This window comes from Vicugna pacos, chromosome 16 (assembly GCF_048564905.1).
Source record: "Vicugna pacos chromosome 16, VicPac4, whole genome shotgun sequence".
Taxonomy (NCBI): Eukaryota; Metazoa; Chordata; class Mammalia; order Artiodactyla; family Camelidae; genus Vicugna; species Vicugna pacos.
In genome coordinates this window covers 34,604,911-34,619,916 of record NC_133002.1, presented here as the reverse complement: position 1 = coordinate 34,619,916, position 15,006 = coordinate 34,604,911, and the positions used below count along the sequence as shown (strand labels likewise).

Below are 15,006 nucleotides of genomic sequence, written 5' to 3'. Positions count from 1 at the left end.
CCGAGTAACAATGAAATTGGGGAGATGATGTAGAGATTAAACAAGGGAAGATACAGAAAGTGCTTAGCTTTTAGTTAGTCATCTAAAGCATGTTGATAACCGATCATTATTTGAAACCAGCACGGTCCAATAGAAGATAATGTGAGTCTCATAGGTAATTCAAATTTTTCTAGTAGGCACATTAAAAAAGTGAAATTAATTTAAAAAATTTATTTAACCCAGCATACACAAAATATGATAATGTTAACATATAATCAGTATAAAATTATTAATGAGAGAAGTTTACAATAATCTTTTGGGTTCTAAGTCGAGGTATTGGGGATTGAACCCAGGACCTTATGCATGCTAAGCATGCACTCTACCACTGAGATATAACCCCACCCCCAATAAGTTTTTAAAATCCAGAGTATGATGAATTTATAGCCCATCTCAATGTGGACCGGCTACATTTTAAGTGCTCGAAGGTCACATGTAGCTAGTGGCTACCATACTGAAGAGTGCAGCTCTAAATCTTTCATCTTAGTTCTCCTTTGAGCTACCGTAACTCTGAGGGTTTAGTCTGCTTACCATAAATATGGATTAGATTGTATTGCTCTCTGTCTTGAAGGATATCATCTTGGCTCACTGACTCTACCGTAAATACCATAAATGCAACTAGTTCCTATTTTCTGTATTTCTAAAGCTCTTGCTTTCCTGGGCCCAGGATAGCTGCCCCCAGTAGTGCATTTTGATTGATGTCCTTGGGAATCCAACAAGGTTACTGGCTTCCTTTCTACCTTCTGATTGAAATGTTTATGAGAGGCTTAGTACTTCCTGGTCCATGGAAGATGCTCCCGAAGTGTTAGCTGTCATTGGTATATTATTGGTGGTGGGTGGAGTTGAAGTTCTGGTGTGATCGTCTGGTCAGAGGCAGTGGGGCCTGGAAAAGCCATTCAGTGCTCTAAGCTTCTTTTATCCTCAGTGTGAGATGCAAGTTTCCACCCTGCCAACCTCAAAGAACTACGATGCTCAGATGAGATACTATATTGAGAAAGTGTTTTGAAAACTAAGAAGATTTATAGATATCAAGTGTGATTATACTTATACTAAACTCAGTATCATGCTTGGCCTTGGGCTGTGTAGGGGGTCCTGATGGCCCCAAAGGCAACAGAGCTGAAGAAGTGTTTTGAAAGCCGGAAAGCCCTGAAGGAGGGATCCTTTGATTATGAATGAGAGCGGAGGTGGAAAAGGGGGCCCCGTTGATGCCAAACTGGTGAGGAGCTTTGCTTTACTGGAGCGAATGGAAATACAAGTGCTGTGTGAGAGCTGTACTCATTCAGGTTCTCATAATTGCCAGTTGTCAAATATACATAGTTGCTTGAAAAGAAGGAACTCAGATGGAAATAACAGAAATCACTGTGGTGGATATTTCTTTAACCATAATCTCCAAGTGAAGAAGGAGGAGATGGGAGAGGCCATAGCTCAGTGGTAGAGCATGTGCTTAGCTTGCAGGAGGTCCTGGGTTCAATCCCCAGCACCTCCACTAAAATAAATAAATCTAATTACCTCCCCCTCAAAAAAAAAAAAGATAACTAGATAAATGTAATTATCTCCACCCCTAGTCCCCCAGGGGGGGAAAAAGGAAAGGAAAAACCTTAGAGAAGGCCCGTGGGAGCTTTTCTGCTTCTCTAGGGCCTCTGAGTCAGAGTGACTTCAGCAGAGGGCTGACGCTTTGGTAAATCTTCATAAACAAAGAGATTCCTTTGTAGCCCTTTGGTTCTTGACTCTGTTCCGCCCGAGGCCATGGAAGCCATCCCACTCTACTAGGGTGTTTCTATTGTAGAAACCGATTTTCCCCAAGATATTGAGAATCTCCATTATGAAGACCCAGCCAGGAAGGAGTCTGTTCCAGAAACGCCTCCGGCACTTGGCTCTGTATTTCCTCATTTTGTGTCCTTTCTTTCTGCAGCAGGCTGCCTATGAGTCATATATTTGGGTGCTGAAAACTGAGAGTTAATTTGTGCTTTTTTTTCCCTCCTCCAAATAACCAGAAACTGGCAGGCCCTGCCCTGGGGCCTGTGTGAGTGGGAAATAACTTCCGGGTCCAATGACTCATGGTCTCGCTGCCGGGACTTTGACCACCTGGGCCTCATGGGACTTTGAAAGAATATTAAAGGCTTTTCACCTTTCCCTTCCCTTCAAAATATAAGAGTTTTCCATCAAACAGAGAGGGCTTTCTCAGGTGAGGAACAGAAGAGCTTCTGGTTGGGTCAAGAGGCATGTCTCTTATTCTACTTCGTCTTTTCTACAATGGTGCCAAGTACCTGTTCTGTGCCAGACCTCATTGTAAGTGATTTATTAGTTTAATCTATTTTTAAAGAGGAATTTCAACAATTAATCTAATGTAAGTTTAAAAGGAAATAGGAAAGTAAACCCAGTGCCTCATCTGGTCTACCTATAAAACAGTCAGTCTTGGGTTCTGAGACCTTCCTTCAAAATTAATCACTAAAGGAAGTTTCCAGGGTTTGATTTCTGCAACATCCCTTTCTCATAATCCTTTTTTCCTTGAAGGACAGGAAAAAGAGCTAGTGTTTTGAAGATAAATGTGGAAAGCTAAGAATGAAGCGTTTCAGTGCCTGTTTCCTTCAGAGTAATGAGAGCCGCCCCGTTGCAGGGATGTCTGTTGATCGGTTTAAGTCCCCATCCTGGGAACAGTGGGAAGCATTCCGAGAAGGATGCTTTCTGAGCAGGTCACCCAGCAGAGTGCCTCCTTCTGGTAGAAGTGGTGTCCAGCCCTAAAGACAGCAGGAAGCACCGTAAAAATCCACTCACTGGTTAATAGGTCATGTTGCATTCAGTTACTAACAAGTGAAAAAGGAGCCAAGACTTTTGGAGCACTTACTGAGTGCTGTGCTTGGCTCCAAACCCTGGACTGTTTAATCCTCACAAAGCCTGATGAGGCAGGTGCTATTCTTCTTATCCCTTCCACTTAACTGAACCAGGAAGTGAGCAGGGACATTGAGTAACTTTGTAAGGTCACAGAGTGGGTAGGTGGCATCACCAGGATTCAACTCAGGCCGGTGACATCAGAGCCCACGCGCTACCCACCATATGTGCTGCAGAACCAGCAGCCTTGGCTCTTTCACTTCCTGTGTGGTCTTGGGCGAGGTTCTTGGCTTTCATGGGGCTTTGTTTTCCATCTGTAAAAGTAAGGGATTGCAGGACTGGACAAGAAAGCCATTCCTATAAACTGGGTTCTTACAGATCAGAAAACATCAGGTAAGAGTCTCTAAGATGTGTGGCCCAAAGGATGGGAGGAGCACCCTAAGAGTTTATTTCTCCAAGGCTAAGGCCTACTGAACTGAAGGTCACCCCATCTGTGTGAGACAGGAGGGAAGGAGGCAGGAAATAACCATTAAAAGAATGACACAGCAACTGAGGATAGGACATAAACTGGTTAGAACCAACCAGGCCCAAGATGGTGGAGGATATGCCTTCCAGTGGACCTTGAGCTTCATTATTCTCTCATTGTAATGCATTAACATGCTAAATACACATCCACAGGCACCATGACAGTTCTGAGGCTGGCCATAAAAGGCCAAAAAGTGGGCAGCGGCCCAATTCCTAGAAATCCCTGCCTCTTCCCCAAAGTAGTTGGAATAATCCTCCCACTTATTAGCATGTGAAATTACTGATCCTATAAAAATGAAACTGCTCTCAATAAACTCAGATGCACTGGGTTAAGTGCACCCTAGAGCTGCCTCTCTTGCCTTCTGAGATGGCCCACAATCTGTCTATGGAGTGTGTATCTCCCTGAATAGACTTGCTTTCACTTTACTATAGCTCACTCTTGAATTCTTCCCTGCACGAAGCCAAGGACCCTCACATGACAGGGCATGTCCCAGGGACTCACTCACTCGAGACCTGGGACATGACTATCCTCTTGCACCCCATTTTCCTGCAACATGTGGGGCCTCAGAGATTTAAAACTTCCACTTGAAATTAAGACAGTGGTGCCTCTTCCCACCCAATTTCACTTCCTGGCTGGGAAGTGAGTCTTCCATGGAGGGTTCACAGGGTTTTTGACAGACGGCTGGTCAAGGTGTTGAGGGTGGGAGAGTGGGCACACCTTGGCCTTAGGAACCAAAGCTGAGGGCCAAAGGCCAACTGACTTCTAATTGCCTTTTTCCAGTTCTAGCTATCTTGCCAGGGTGACATAGCTGGTGACCTTAAACAAATTTTTGCATTCTGGACCTCAATGGCCTCTTTCTTAAGGTAGAGATAACAAGAGTGCCTGCCCCACAGGTGATGGTAACTCTCATAAAACAGTACCTGGAACATAGCCAGCACTTAGTAAAATGAGCCACCACCACCGCCATCGTCATCTCAGAGGACAAAAGTAAATAGATCAGAGACTTTATAAGGAAGATTGGCTAAGGCCCAGTTTTGTTAGTTTTGGTCCTTCTTTCACAATGAGAGAGGGCTTGATACAGGAAAATCAAATGTGGGGCGAGAGGAGGGCCGTGTCTCAGGTCTTGGTTGAGTCCCTGGGACTTGTCTTACCAAGTCCTTGGTTTTGCGCAGGAAAGAATTTAAGAGTGAGCCACAGTTGATGGAAGATAGATTTATTTAGAGAGATACATACTACATAGAGTGTAGGCTGTTTCAGAAGGTGAGAGAAAGGCCACCAGGTGTGGGGGTTGGGTGCTCAGGTTAAAGTAAAAGTAGATACACGCTCCATAGACAGAGCACCGGCTCCCTTGTCTCCAAAGACAAGGGCGTGAGAGAGGCCTTGAGGTGCAGTGTTGCTAGTTTTTATGCCTGGGTAACTTCACATGCCGACAATTGAGAGGACCATTCCAACTACCCTGGGGAAGGGGCTGGGATTCCCCGGAATTGGACCACCACCCCTTCTTTGACCTTTTATGGTCAGCCTCGAAGCTGTCATGGCGCCTGTGGGAGTGTCATTTACCACGTTAATATTACAACCAGTGTACGATGAAGCTCAAGGTCTACTAGAAGTCAAATCTCCCGCTATCTTGAGTTTCAAGGCCTAGTGGGAGTTGCATCTTCTGCCATTTTGGTGTTAATTGCTGTGTCATTCCTTGAATGGCTATGCCCTGCCCTCTTCCCCCTGTCTCAGGCTGAGTGCTTGTCTCTTGGGGCAGAAGGGAGAGCAAGCCCAGAGGCTTGGGGGAGAAGAGCCCTAAAGACCAGAGAGGGTTGTCACAGCTCTGGAGAGGGGAGCAGGCGGGCCCTGGGGCAGGCTGCCCTTTGACCTTGAGGGGGGTTCCTGGAATGACTTACTGTTCCTTGGAAGAGGGGAGTAAAAGCCAAAGGATCACCATCAGGCACTTAACCCACCTTGTCTGAGTTTATTGACAGCAGCAAAACTATGAATTCAAAATGGGGTCTAAACTGAGGGGACTGTATTGCAGATCAATGGAGGACAGATGGGATCTCTTATTTTTTGAGGTTTTTCACTTTTCTCAGCTGGACACGGTGAGTCTTACATTATACATGTTGGCTACTCCATCTGATCCCATGGTGGTGACAATCAATTTTCTTCAAAAAAAAATTTGAAGAGGAAAGACTAAGGCTGGAAGGGAAGCTTCTCACCCAAGACTGGGAAAGTATGATGAGATTGTATTGGCCTATATTCAGATGTTTCTTCTTCCATGCTTTTAGCTTTGTGGAAAACTGTGGGTATGATTTAGCTCTCTCTCGGGACCAAATGTAAAAATGTTTTATGAACGTCAGAAAAATCGTCCCCCAAAGAATTTCTCTTTGGTATCAGCAGTTCAAGTAAGGATTCTCCCTCCCCTCCCCATCTGCCTGCTCTCCAGCCCCATCGTGGCAAATGAAGTAATCAGTTGTCCTCCATTCAAGAAAATAAGTAGCGCGGAGGCATGGCCTTGGTGTTCTGTAAAGCCCTAGGAGAGTGTTTCCAAATTTCACGTAGGAGGGTCATTGGAGTGGGGGTTCTGGAGAAGGAGGCAGTGACAAAGAGGACATTTTTAAGCTCTTGGAGCCGTGTAAATAAACAGCTGATAAGCTCACAGTTTCAGGAGCCAAGAGCGTGTATCTAAAGTCTTTGTTACGCATCTTTTTTCAGGCTCTCTACAAGCCTGGGAGGGCTCTGAGGGCTCTGTTTAATCTACAATCAGCTTTTCTATTGAAACTGTGGCCACAAGGTCTGACACCGCCCCGCGGTACACAGGGAACACCTCAGATGGGAATCCAGAGTCCTGGGTTTGGGGATGGTCTCAGCTACACACTAGCTGTGTGACCTTGGGCAAGTCACTTAATGGTGTCTGGTACACAGTAGGTGCTTCATGAGTATGGATCAAATGAATCAATAAAGAAGGAAACCTCAGTTTCTTCATCTGGGAAATGGGGGAATGATACCGCCCCAACAGGCTGTGATCATGTCGGTAAAACTGCTTCCTAGAAATGCTTCTCAAATGTTCATGCATTTCACCTGAGTCACCTGGTCATCTGCTCAAATGCAGATTCTGACTCAGTAGGTCTGGAGTGGGTGGGCCTGAGTTCTGCATCTCTGGCTAACCACCAGGGGATGCCTGTATGGACCACGTTTTGAATAGGTAGGTCCAACACTCTGAAATGCTCTACAAGTTCTTGAGATTATTAACGTGATCTCTTCAGCCAATGGGGTCAGGACAGATTCCAAGGATAGACTAACCAATTGATGTGGTGGTCCCTCAATTGGTAGAGGAGTGAGAGGTTCCTGGGACACAGGACTCTGAGAGTTAGAACCCGGGAAGTCCCAAGCAAACTAGAACAAGTTAGTCCCTCAGGATAATGGCAGAGAAAGGGGTGCTTTGGTCTGAGCTGCTTGAGAACTGGAAAAAAACAAAACAAAACAAAACAGAAACAGATGAGCATATCTGCTAAGGAGAGGAGAACATCCTCACCTTAGATCAATTAGTCCTCCCACTCCTTTATTTCACAGAGGCCCAGAGAAGTTAGGTGACTTAGCCTACATCACACAGCTGCTCAGGAATGGGGCTGGGGCTGCAGCTCCTGCCTTCTGACGCACTGCGGGGCAGGCCGGCCTTCCTCACCAGTCCACGTGGCCTTCTCCAACATATTCCTATTGATTTGGCAAACACAGCATGTTTATTTATAAGCTGGCTTGTTTGGAGCCTGAAATTTGGCATGGCTGATTTTGGCTGTGAGGAGTTCAGATTTTTCCTCTGTTTTGATTTGCTTAACCATGTGTTGTGAGCAAAAAACGCCAAGTAATAAAAACACGACGAGGCTGCTAAAGTGGTTCGAATGCAAAGCCTCCAGAAATGTGGCAGCATGGACTTGGCAGATTTAATTTGTATCTCTAGATAGTAGATAGAATCCCATGAGGTTTCCTTCCAGGGACTTACAAACTCAGAATAAATAAATAGCCGAGTCTCTGAAATAGCCTAGAGGCTGTTTCTCTTAGAGGTGGGGACAGGAGTTTGGGAAGAGCACCCCTGATGGCCAGATAGCTGGAGGCTGTTCCTCTGCTCCTTAGCACGAGTCCTTAGAGAAGGTGGCCGTCATCAGGGCTACGGTCTGTGTGATGAGTTGCAGAACGTAGCTCAGAATCCTTTGCACTTTATTTTGCACACAGGAGAAGCCGTAAAAGAATGTGTGCCTTTTATTGTTAACACTGAGAATCCATGCAGAGAATTCTCACACTCACTACGTGAATACATTGCATTTAGGACAGCCAGGCTGCTCTCAGACCCCAGATCCTTCTAGTTGTGCAGTAAGTTCGGGTGGCTTTTTGTTTGGGGGGGTGGAGGAAGAATGGGAGATGGTGAGAAAGAGAGATGGAGAGGAGAGAGGGAGGGAGGAAGAAAGGGGCTTCATTTTATCTGTGACTCTACCTGGTGTAGGGAGTCTGGGTGCAGCCCCTGATCAGTGCTCCGTGCAAATCCGCTATCTGTTCCAGTACCCAGAGAACAGAGTCTTAGCTCTGCCCACAAAGAGATGAGTGATCAGCCCAAGTGGTGAACACTCTGTTTTTCACATAGTGTGGTCAGCTGGCAGCTTTTGCCACTGTCTTAATATAACAAACCAAGCTACAGGCTGAGCACAGCTAAAACGTCATTATTTTTTGCAATAAAATTTCTGTAGATACATATATGTATGTGTGAGTGTGCCTTTGTGTGTGTGCCTAAATATATATACATACAGGGATACATTACACAGAGGAACTCTGGCAAAACATAAAAATTTTAAAAATTGTTTCCATAGGCCCATGGAGAACCTCTCATAGTGACACAGGAGATTTTCAACCTCAGGCTCCAGGCTGAGACCTGAAGGAGCGGCCCCCAGCTGGGGTGAGCGGGCAGTGATACCTGACTATGGCAGGAGGGAGATGGCTGCTCAGCCAAGCTTGGAAACCCCATCTGCTCTACGTGGGGCATTCCTAAGTGCTGGGGTTGGTGGCCAGGGTTATATGCACCCATGTTCTAGAATCAGAAAGCCCAGGGACCTTACTGGACAGGGGCGGCTCATTAAAGGGGAACAAAGTTGTGCTCACAGCCTGATCCAGGGGTCCCCTCTCACATTTGGCCTCCGTGCTCTTCTTCTCATTTTCTTGCTGGCTCTCTAAGAGTTCTGGTGTAAAACAGGGCCTCCCTGAGAGCTTCTGGCTTCTGGGTACAACACAAACAGCTCCCAGGGCCCTGTTTTCCAGGGTTGAAGCTTCCTGTCGCAGTGATGAGTTTTCATGGGGAGATCACCGTGAGGATGCCCAAAGACACAACGTGGGGGAAGAAGGCCCTGCTGACCACCTGTTCTTGAGACAGGCTGGGACCTAGGACCTGGGGCCTGGGACCCTGGGCTGCAGTGCTTGCACCAGGCAGAACAACAGAATTCAAAGAAACTATAAGGGACTAAAAATAACTGTGTGCATGCACAGTTGGGGTGAGTTATGAACAACAAGATATAAAAAGACCAAAAACCCAACTACCGAGGTGTCAGGAGCAAAAGCAGGGTACCGCCCATGACCCCTCCCCACACACGGCATCACCAAGGTGGCAGGCAGACCACCTAAGCCACCTGCTTCAGCCCAACTCCTGGGCCCGCCCTTACCTTCACCCCACTTAAGGGACCAGCTTGACCCTCCTCAGGAAGTGAGCAAGGAACTTGTTACTTGTTTTTGCTTAAAGTCTTGCCTGAATTTCTCATCTGGCCTCATCAATTTCTTTTGATTAAGGAGACCAAGAACCTTAGAGATTCAGCAACAGTCTCCTCAGAGGTTGTAGCTGCCCGTGGGGCAGAGGGACCAGGAAGTCTGTGAGCTTTCTGTGGTTGATCAGACACAGCGTGGCAAGTGCTACTTTGCCGGCTGAAAACTCCTATATCTCCTGGTCACTCACTCTACATACAAGTGAGTCATTCTCTCTAGTTAGACAGTAAACCTTCTGTGAATCTTGAAGTAAAACTCCTGGGTCTAAGAGAGACCCCAAGGCTGGCTAGGAATCAGCATTGCCTTTGGGAGATGCTGGCGTTGTTTCTTGGGAGCACTAGGCTACCTGTTTGGGGCCTGAGGGGCTCTTAACTTTTTTTTTTTTTGGTGGGGGGAGGTAATTAGGTTTACTTATTTGTTTATTTTTGGAGGATGTACTGGGGATTGAACTCAGGATCTTGTGTATACTAAGCATCTGCTCTACCACTTGAGCTATACCCTCCCCCTTGAGGGGCTCTTAATGTCCAAGGGCCTCTCTTAGTGACACATCTTTTTTTGCTGTTAACAAACCAGGCTACCTGCTACCATGTAGCTCCACTGCCTTCACCCATGTCATCCCAGGGGCCAGCCAGGCTTGCTCTGACCAGCAAGCTTTCTTCCTCCACTTGCAGTGTTACCGGCAGAGGCCTCAGCACATCACCACCCATTCCTTCAATTTCAGTCTTCTTTCCCTCCGGGGATCAGAAGAGTTGGAAGAGCTCCCACTGAGAAGAAGCATGCTGGAGTTGGGGAGTGGGACATGTGGTGTTGTGGAGTGTATTTGGCCACATTGAGAACTGCCCCACTGGCCACTTTAGACACACAAAGGTCAGGGATGCTTTGCTGGTAGGGCAAATGCAAAAATCACCCTCCTGCCAGCCAGCAGTGCTGGGAGCCCAGGGTATTTCAGTGGCTGGCTGCAATTTCCTCATTATGAGAGCTCTGTTTCAGACCTCTCTGTCCTTCAGAAGCTTGCAAAGAAATCTATTCTCTCTGCTGCATTATCTTTTTTTCTTTCTCAAATTCTGATATGATTTCTCAAAATCTTCGCTCTTCCTTGTCTGGATTATGAAGTGAACATATGCTTCCTGCTCTGATTGTTATTAGCATCCTCACCAAGGATAAACCATGGAGTACTTAGGGAACCCTCATTCAAGCGTTTGGATGTAACTGGTTATTTGCAGACTCCCTACCCCCACCTCAGTCCTGGTGACATGCATGAAAGGACATGACTCAATGGAGGCTGTGATTTAATATTTATTTGCTGCTGATTTTTTTTACTTTGAATGAGGGTGAACTATAGGTTTTCATTTGACATTCTCTTCAGAAGCAACCCCAGCTCATCCGTGGGACAGAACTCCCTTAAAATCAGATTAAGTTTGGGAGCCTACACTCTTGGCCCCAAGAACTTCTGGCAGAGCTAGGGAGATGGAAGCAACTTTCCAGGTCAAGGTCTTCCATATAAAGTCTGTCCTTCCCACACCACTTCCTTTTTGACAAAATCCAACTGAAGTTCCCTGCTGGGTATGTTTCAAGAAGCCCTCTCTCCATCTTCTTTCTCTTTAACGGATATAAAAATCCAGCTCAGGCGAGGAAAAATATTAATCAGGCAGGCCCCGCCTTGGAGGTACTGACTGGCACTGATAGCCCAGGCCAGCGAATACAGTGGACACCAAATGTGCCACTGGATGGAAGAATCCACACGGCAGACGTGGCCGCACACAGCACGGCTCGCTGGGCCCAGGCTGGGCTGCAGTCGGATAAAGCCCATGACGTGGGCGCACACATGTTTAACGCATAAGTACTGGTTCTCAGCAGAAAGGGCAAGTTGAGGGAGCAAAGCCTAAGAATGCAATTTCCCCACAAGTTCTTTCTTCCCCTCCCATTTGGCTTTTCTTCTGATGCTAGGATGCCAAGCTGTGGCTGGCCGAAAGGGCTGGGAGCCGTGGTCCCTATGTTTAACAGATGAGAGAACACCTTCTTCAGACTCCCAGAGCACAGAAGCTGGGGCAAAATACGCCAAATCCATAGCCATGAGGACCAGCTCTTGAGTCTACGGACCCTGGAATGCGACGGCCCCCATCCAGAGGGGTAGTATGCCCCTCTTGTGTAGTATGCCTGGGGGTTAGGTGATGGGAGCAAGGCATCTGGCCGTCTCCAGGTGGGAGGGGACCTCTGGGGCAGCTCCAGAGTAGACCATTGAGAGACTCAGAAGGGGAGGCCCCTTGCAACAGCACAGGAGGAAGTTAGGTTCTTCAAAACTCTGTGTAGTTGCTTTTCTGCCCCCTACTTCAATATCTGGGGTGTGATGGCCAAACCGTAGCTCTGGCACCACAGACCACAGTCTCATCTTCCCAGCCAGGGTAGTTTGGAGGAGGCCAAGGAAAGTCACTTCTCTGCTTTGCTTTGACCCGTCCGTGTTCTTTGAGGCCCCCTGGTCTTCCTTCCTACCCTTTCAAGGGAGACCTGGCGCTCTCAGCACTGCTCGGCCTCCACAAAGCCCTCCTTCTCGTGGCCCGAGGGCTCGACTTCTGTGTAGGTGGAGTGGTTGGGGTGGTTGCGGAACTTCATGGCCGGCCAGTGGTGAGGTCTCCGCTGTGGGGGCACAGATGCAGAGTCAGCGGGCACCGGTCCACCCGCTGGGGACCCTCCTGCCCCCTCCCCAGGGGGGCAGCTCTGAGACTCTCTTTTCAAGGGCTCTGGGTGCCTACTGCGTGCCAGGTGACATTTAGGGCCCTCTACCCCCAAGGTTCCCCACTGTGATCCCTCGCCCACTGGGAGACCTGCTGAGAGCCCAGGAGTCAGGAAGGAGGCCACTTTATCCCGTGCCATGTGGACCGCACAACACAAGGTGAAAAGCTCACACACTTAGTGGAGCCCTGAGACTGTGGAGAGCGAGGATGTGGGTAAGACATGGAATGATCTGGGAGGCTCTGGATATACCAAGGTAACTCTCCAGACAGTACAGTTCCTGCATCAGCTCTGGGGAGCTGATGCAAATGCAGATTCCCTGGACCGCTTTAGACTGCCCTGTCAGCATCCCTGTCACCGGGGATCTGCAGATTCCCCGGGTGAAACCAGGTAGGCCTTTGCCTTAGTAAGTCTCAGTCTTTAGAATGACTGGTTAGTCTCTTCAGCAAATGGTGTTGGGAAAACTGGACAGCAGCATGTAAATCAATGAAGCTGGAACACTCTCTTACACCATACACAAAAATAAACTCTAAATGGATCAAAGAGTTAAACATAAGACAAGATACAATAAACCTCCTAGAAGAAAACATAAGCAAAACATTATCTCACATACATCTCAGCAGTGTTCTCCTAGGGCAGTCTACCCAAACAATAGAAATAAAAGCAAAAATAAGCAAATGGGACCTAATTAAACTTACAAGCTTTTGCACAGCAAAGGAAACCATGGGCAAAACAAAACAACAATCTATCGAATGGGAGAAAATTTTGCAAAAGGTGAAATTGACAAAGGCTTGATCTCCAGAATATATAAGCAGCTTACATGACTTAATAAGGAAAAAACAAACCACCCAACCCAAAAATGGGCAGGAGACTTAAACAAGCAATTCTCCAAAGAAGACATACGAATGATCAATAGACACATGAAAAAATGCTCAATATCACTAATTATCAGAGAAATGCAAATCAAAACTACAAGGAGGTATCACCTCACACCAGTCAGAATGGCTATCATTCAAAAGTCCACAAGTGATAAATGTTGGAGATGCTGTGGAGAAAAGGGAACCCTTCTACACTGCTGGTGGGAATGCAGTTTGGTGTAGCCGTTGTGGAAAACAGTGTGGAGATTCCTCAGAAGACTAGGAATAGACTTACCACATGACCCAGTAAGCCCATTCCTGGGCATATATCCAGAAGGAATCCTATTTCAAAAAGACACTTGCACCCCAGTGTTCATAGCAGCACTATTTACAATAGCCAAGACATGGAGACAGCCTCAGTGTTCATCGACAGATGACTGGATAAAGAAGATGTGGTATTATTTATACAATGGAATACTATACAGCAATAAAAACGACAACATAATGCCATTTGCAGCAACATGGATGTCCCTGGACAATGTCATTCTAAGTGAAGTAAGCCAGAAAGAGAAAGAAAAATATCATATGAGATCACTCATATGTGGAAGCTTAAAAAAAAAAAGAAGAAAAGAAAAGACAAATGAACATCAATATAAAACAGAAACAGACTCAGACATAGAATACAAACTTGTGGTTGTCAGGAGGTAGGGGGGTGGGAAGGGACAAACTGGGAGTTTGAAATTTGTAGATACTGACAGGTATATATAGAATAGATAAACAAGATTATACTGTATAGCACAGGGAAATATATACAAGATCTTGTGGTAGCTCACGGTGAAAAAGAATGTGACAATGAATATATGTATGTTCATGTGTGACTGAAAAAGTGTGCTCTACACTGGAAATTGACACAACATTGTAAACTGACTACAACTCAGTAAAATTAAGAAAAAAAAAAAAGAATGACTGGTTAGAACTCACAAGAAACAGAGGGCATCTAAACAGAGGGGAGGGAACCACCTAGGCCTCTGGGTGATGAGGTCGAGGGCTCGTGGAGGACTGTGGTCACAGAGGCCCCACACTGTGCAATGTGGAAAGCCAGTCAGATGTCGAGAGTTGGGGGCTGGGGCAGGGGCTACTGAGCTCTGTGGCCCCGAGTGAAGGGGCCCAGGCCTAACTTCCCATGCTGCACCTCAGGCTGGCTCTTCTGAATTCTCAGATGCTTAAAACTGTAGCACCTTCAGAGGGGAGGGTATAGCTCAGTGATAGAACACATGCTTGGCATGTACGAGGTCCTGGGTTCAATCCCCAGTACCTCCACTGAAAAAAAAAAAAAACCTACAGCATCCTCAGCGAAAGCTCCCCAACAGAGCAACAATTATGATTCGTATGGCTTGTCAATTCTAATCTAAAAACCCACACAGCAAGCAAAGAGCAGAGACCTCAGTTCCATTATGGCTTTGAACAGGCTCTAGGCCTGGATTGGGTGTGAGAGACCATAAATCACAGGAGATGGCTGCACAGCCACTAAAGGGGCATGTGTGACACTTCTGGCCTTCTTCTTTTCCTCTGGGGACTCTTCTGATTTTACAAATCAGGGCGCAAGAGTAGAGGCCGTTCAGCAGGACAAGAGGGCCAGGGGAGTTCTGAGGTGCCAGGCCCTGGGGGTTAGGGACTCCACAGGCACCAACCAGTGCTAGATGTGCCCAGATGGAGATGATGAAGTCCCTCAGGTGGAAACAAGAGCCTGGCATGTGGCAGGTGAGGGATGAGATGGGGAGAGGCAGGTACTGAGTGGCTGGAAAGATGCTGACACAGACGCAAACGGCGGAGCTGCGGCCCAGTTGTGCACTGACCTCGAGGAAGAAGAGCGCAGCGTTGGAGGTGGGGTGGCCGTTGATGTAGATCCCCGCCAGGATGATGGCTGCCACGAGGAAGACGGCCAACACGATGCCCACGATGGTGCCCAGATGCACAGGGGAGCCTTTTGTCTTGGGGGACAGGTTGTTCTGAAGGCCTGTGGGGAGACCGTTAGGTCAGGGTGCAGCTGCAGGGGAGCAGGGAGGGTGGGGCCATGGGGTCCTGGGTCTGACAAAGTCCCAGAGATGAAAGCCAACAGAACAACCAGGTCTACTTATCAAATCCATGAAAAGGTGGGGTGGGAGTGGGTGGAACCATTATGAGTGTGACAGTAACACTGTTCTTAGCGCATGTCAGACAGTTTTCCAAAATCACTTAAAA

The 15,006-nt window shown here is 47.2% G+C and overlaps 1 protein-coding gene and 1 long non-coding RNA gene across 2 annotated transcripts in view; one reads left to right on the top strand and one right to left on the bottom strand.

The window, feature by feature from the left end:
- Positions 1 to 15,006, top strand: part of LOC140686104 (uncharacterized) — a 44,824-nt gene that overhangs the window by 26,741 nt on the left and 3,077 nt on the right. The window lies entirely within an intron of this gene.
- Positions 10,459 to 15,006, bottom strand: part of PLXDC1 (plexin domain containing 1) — a 59,355-nt gene continuing 54,807 nt past the window's right edge. The window contains exons 13-14 of the mRNA XM_072938817.1: positions 14,622 to 14,782; positions 10,459 to 11,812 (exon numbers count right to left, since the gene is read on the bottom strand). Of these exons, the coding sequence (XP_072794918.1) occupies positions 11,693 to 11,812; positions 14,622 to 14,782 (281 nt within the window). The 3' untranslated portion in view covers positions 10,459 to 11,692. The remainder of the gene's footprint in view (positions 11,813 to 14,621; positions 14,783 to 15,006) is intronic.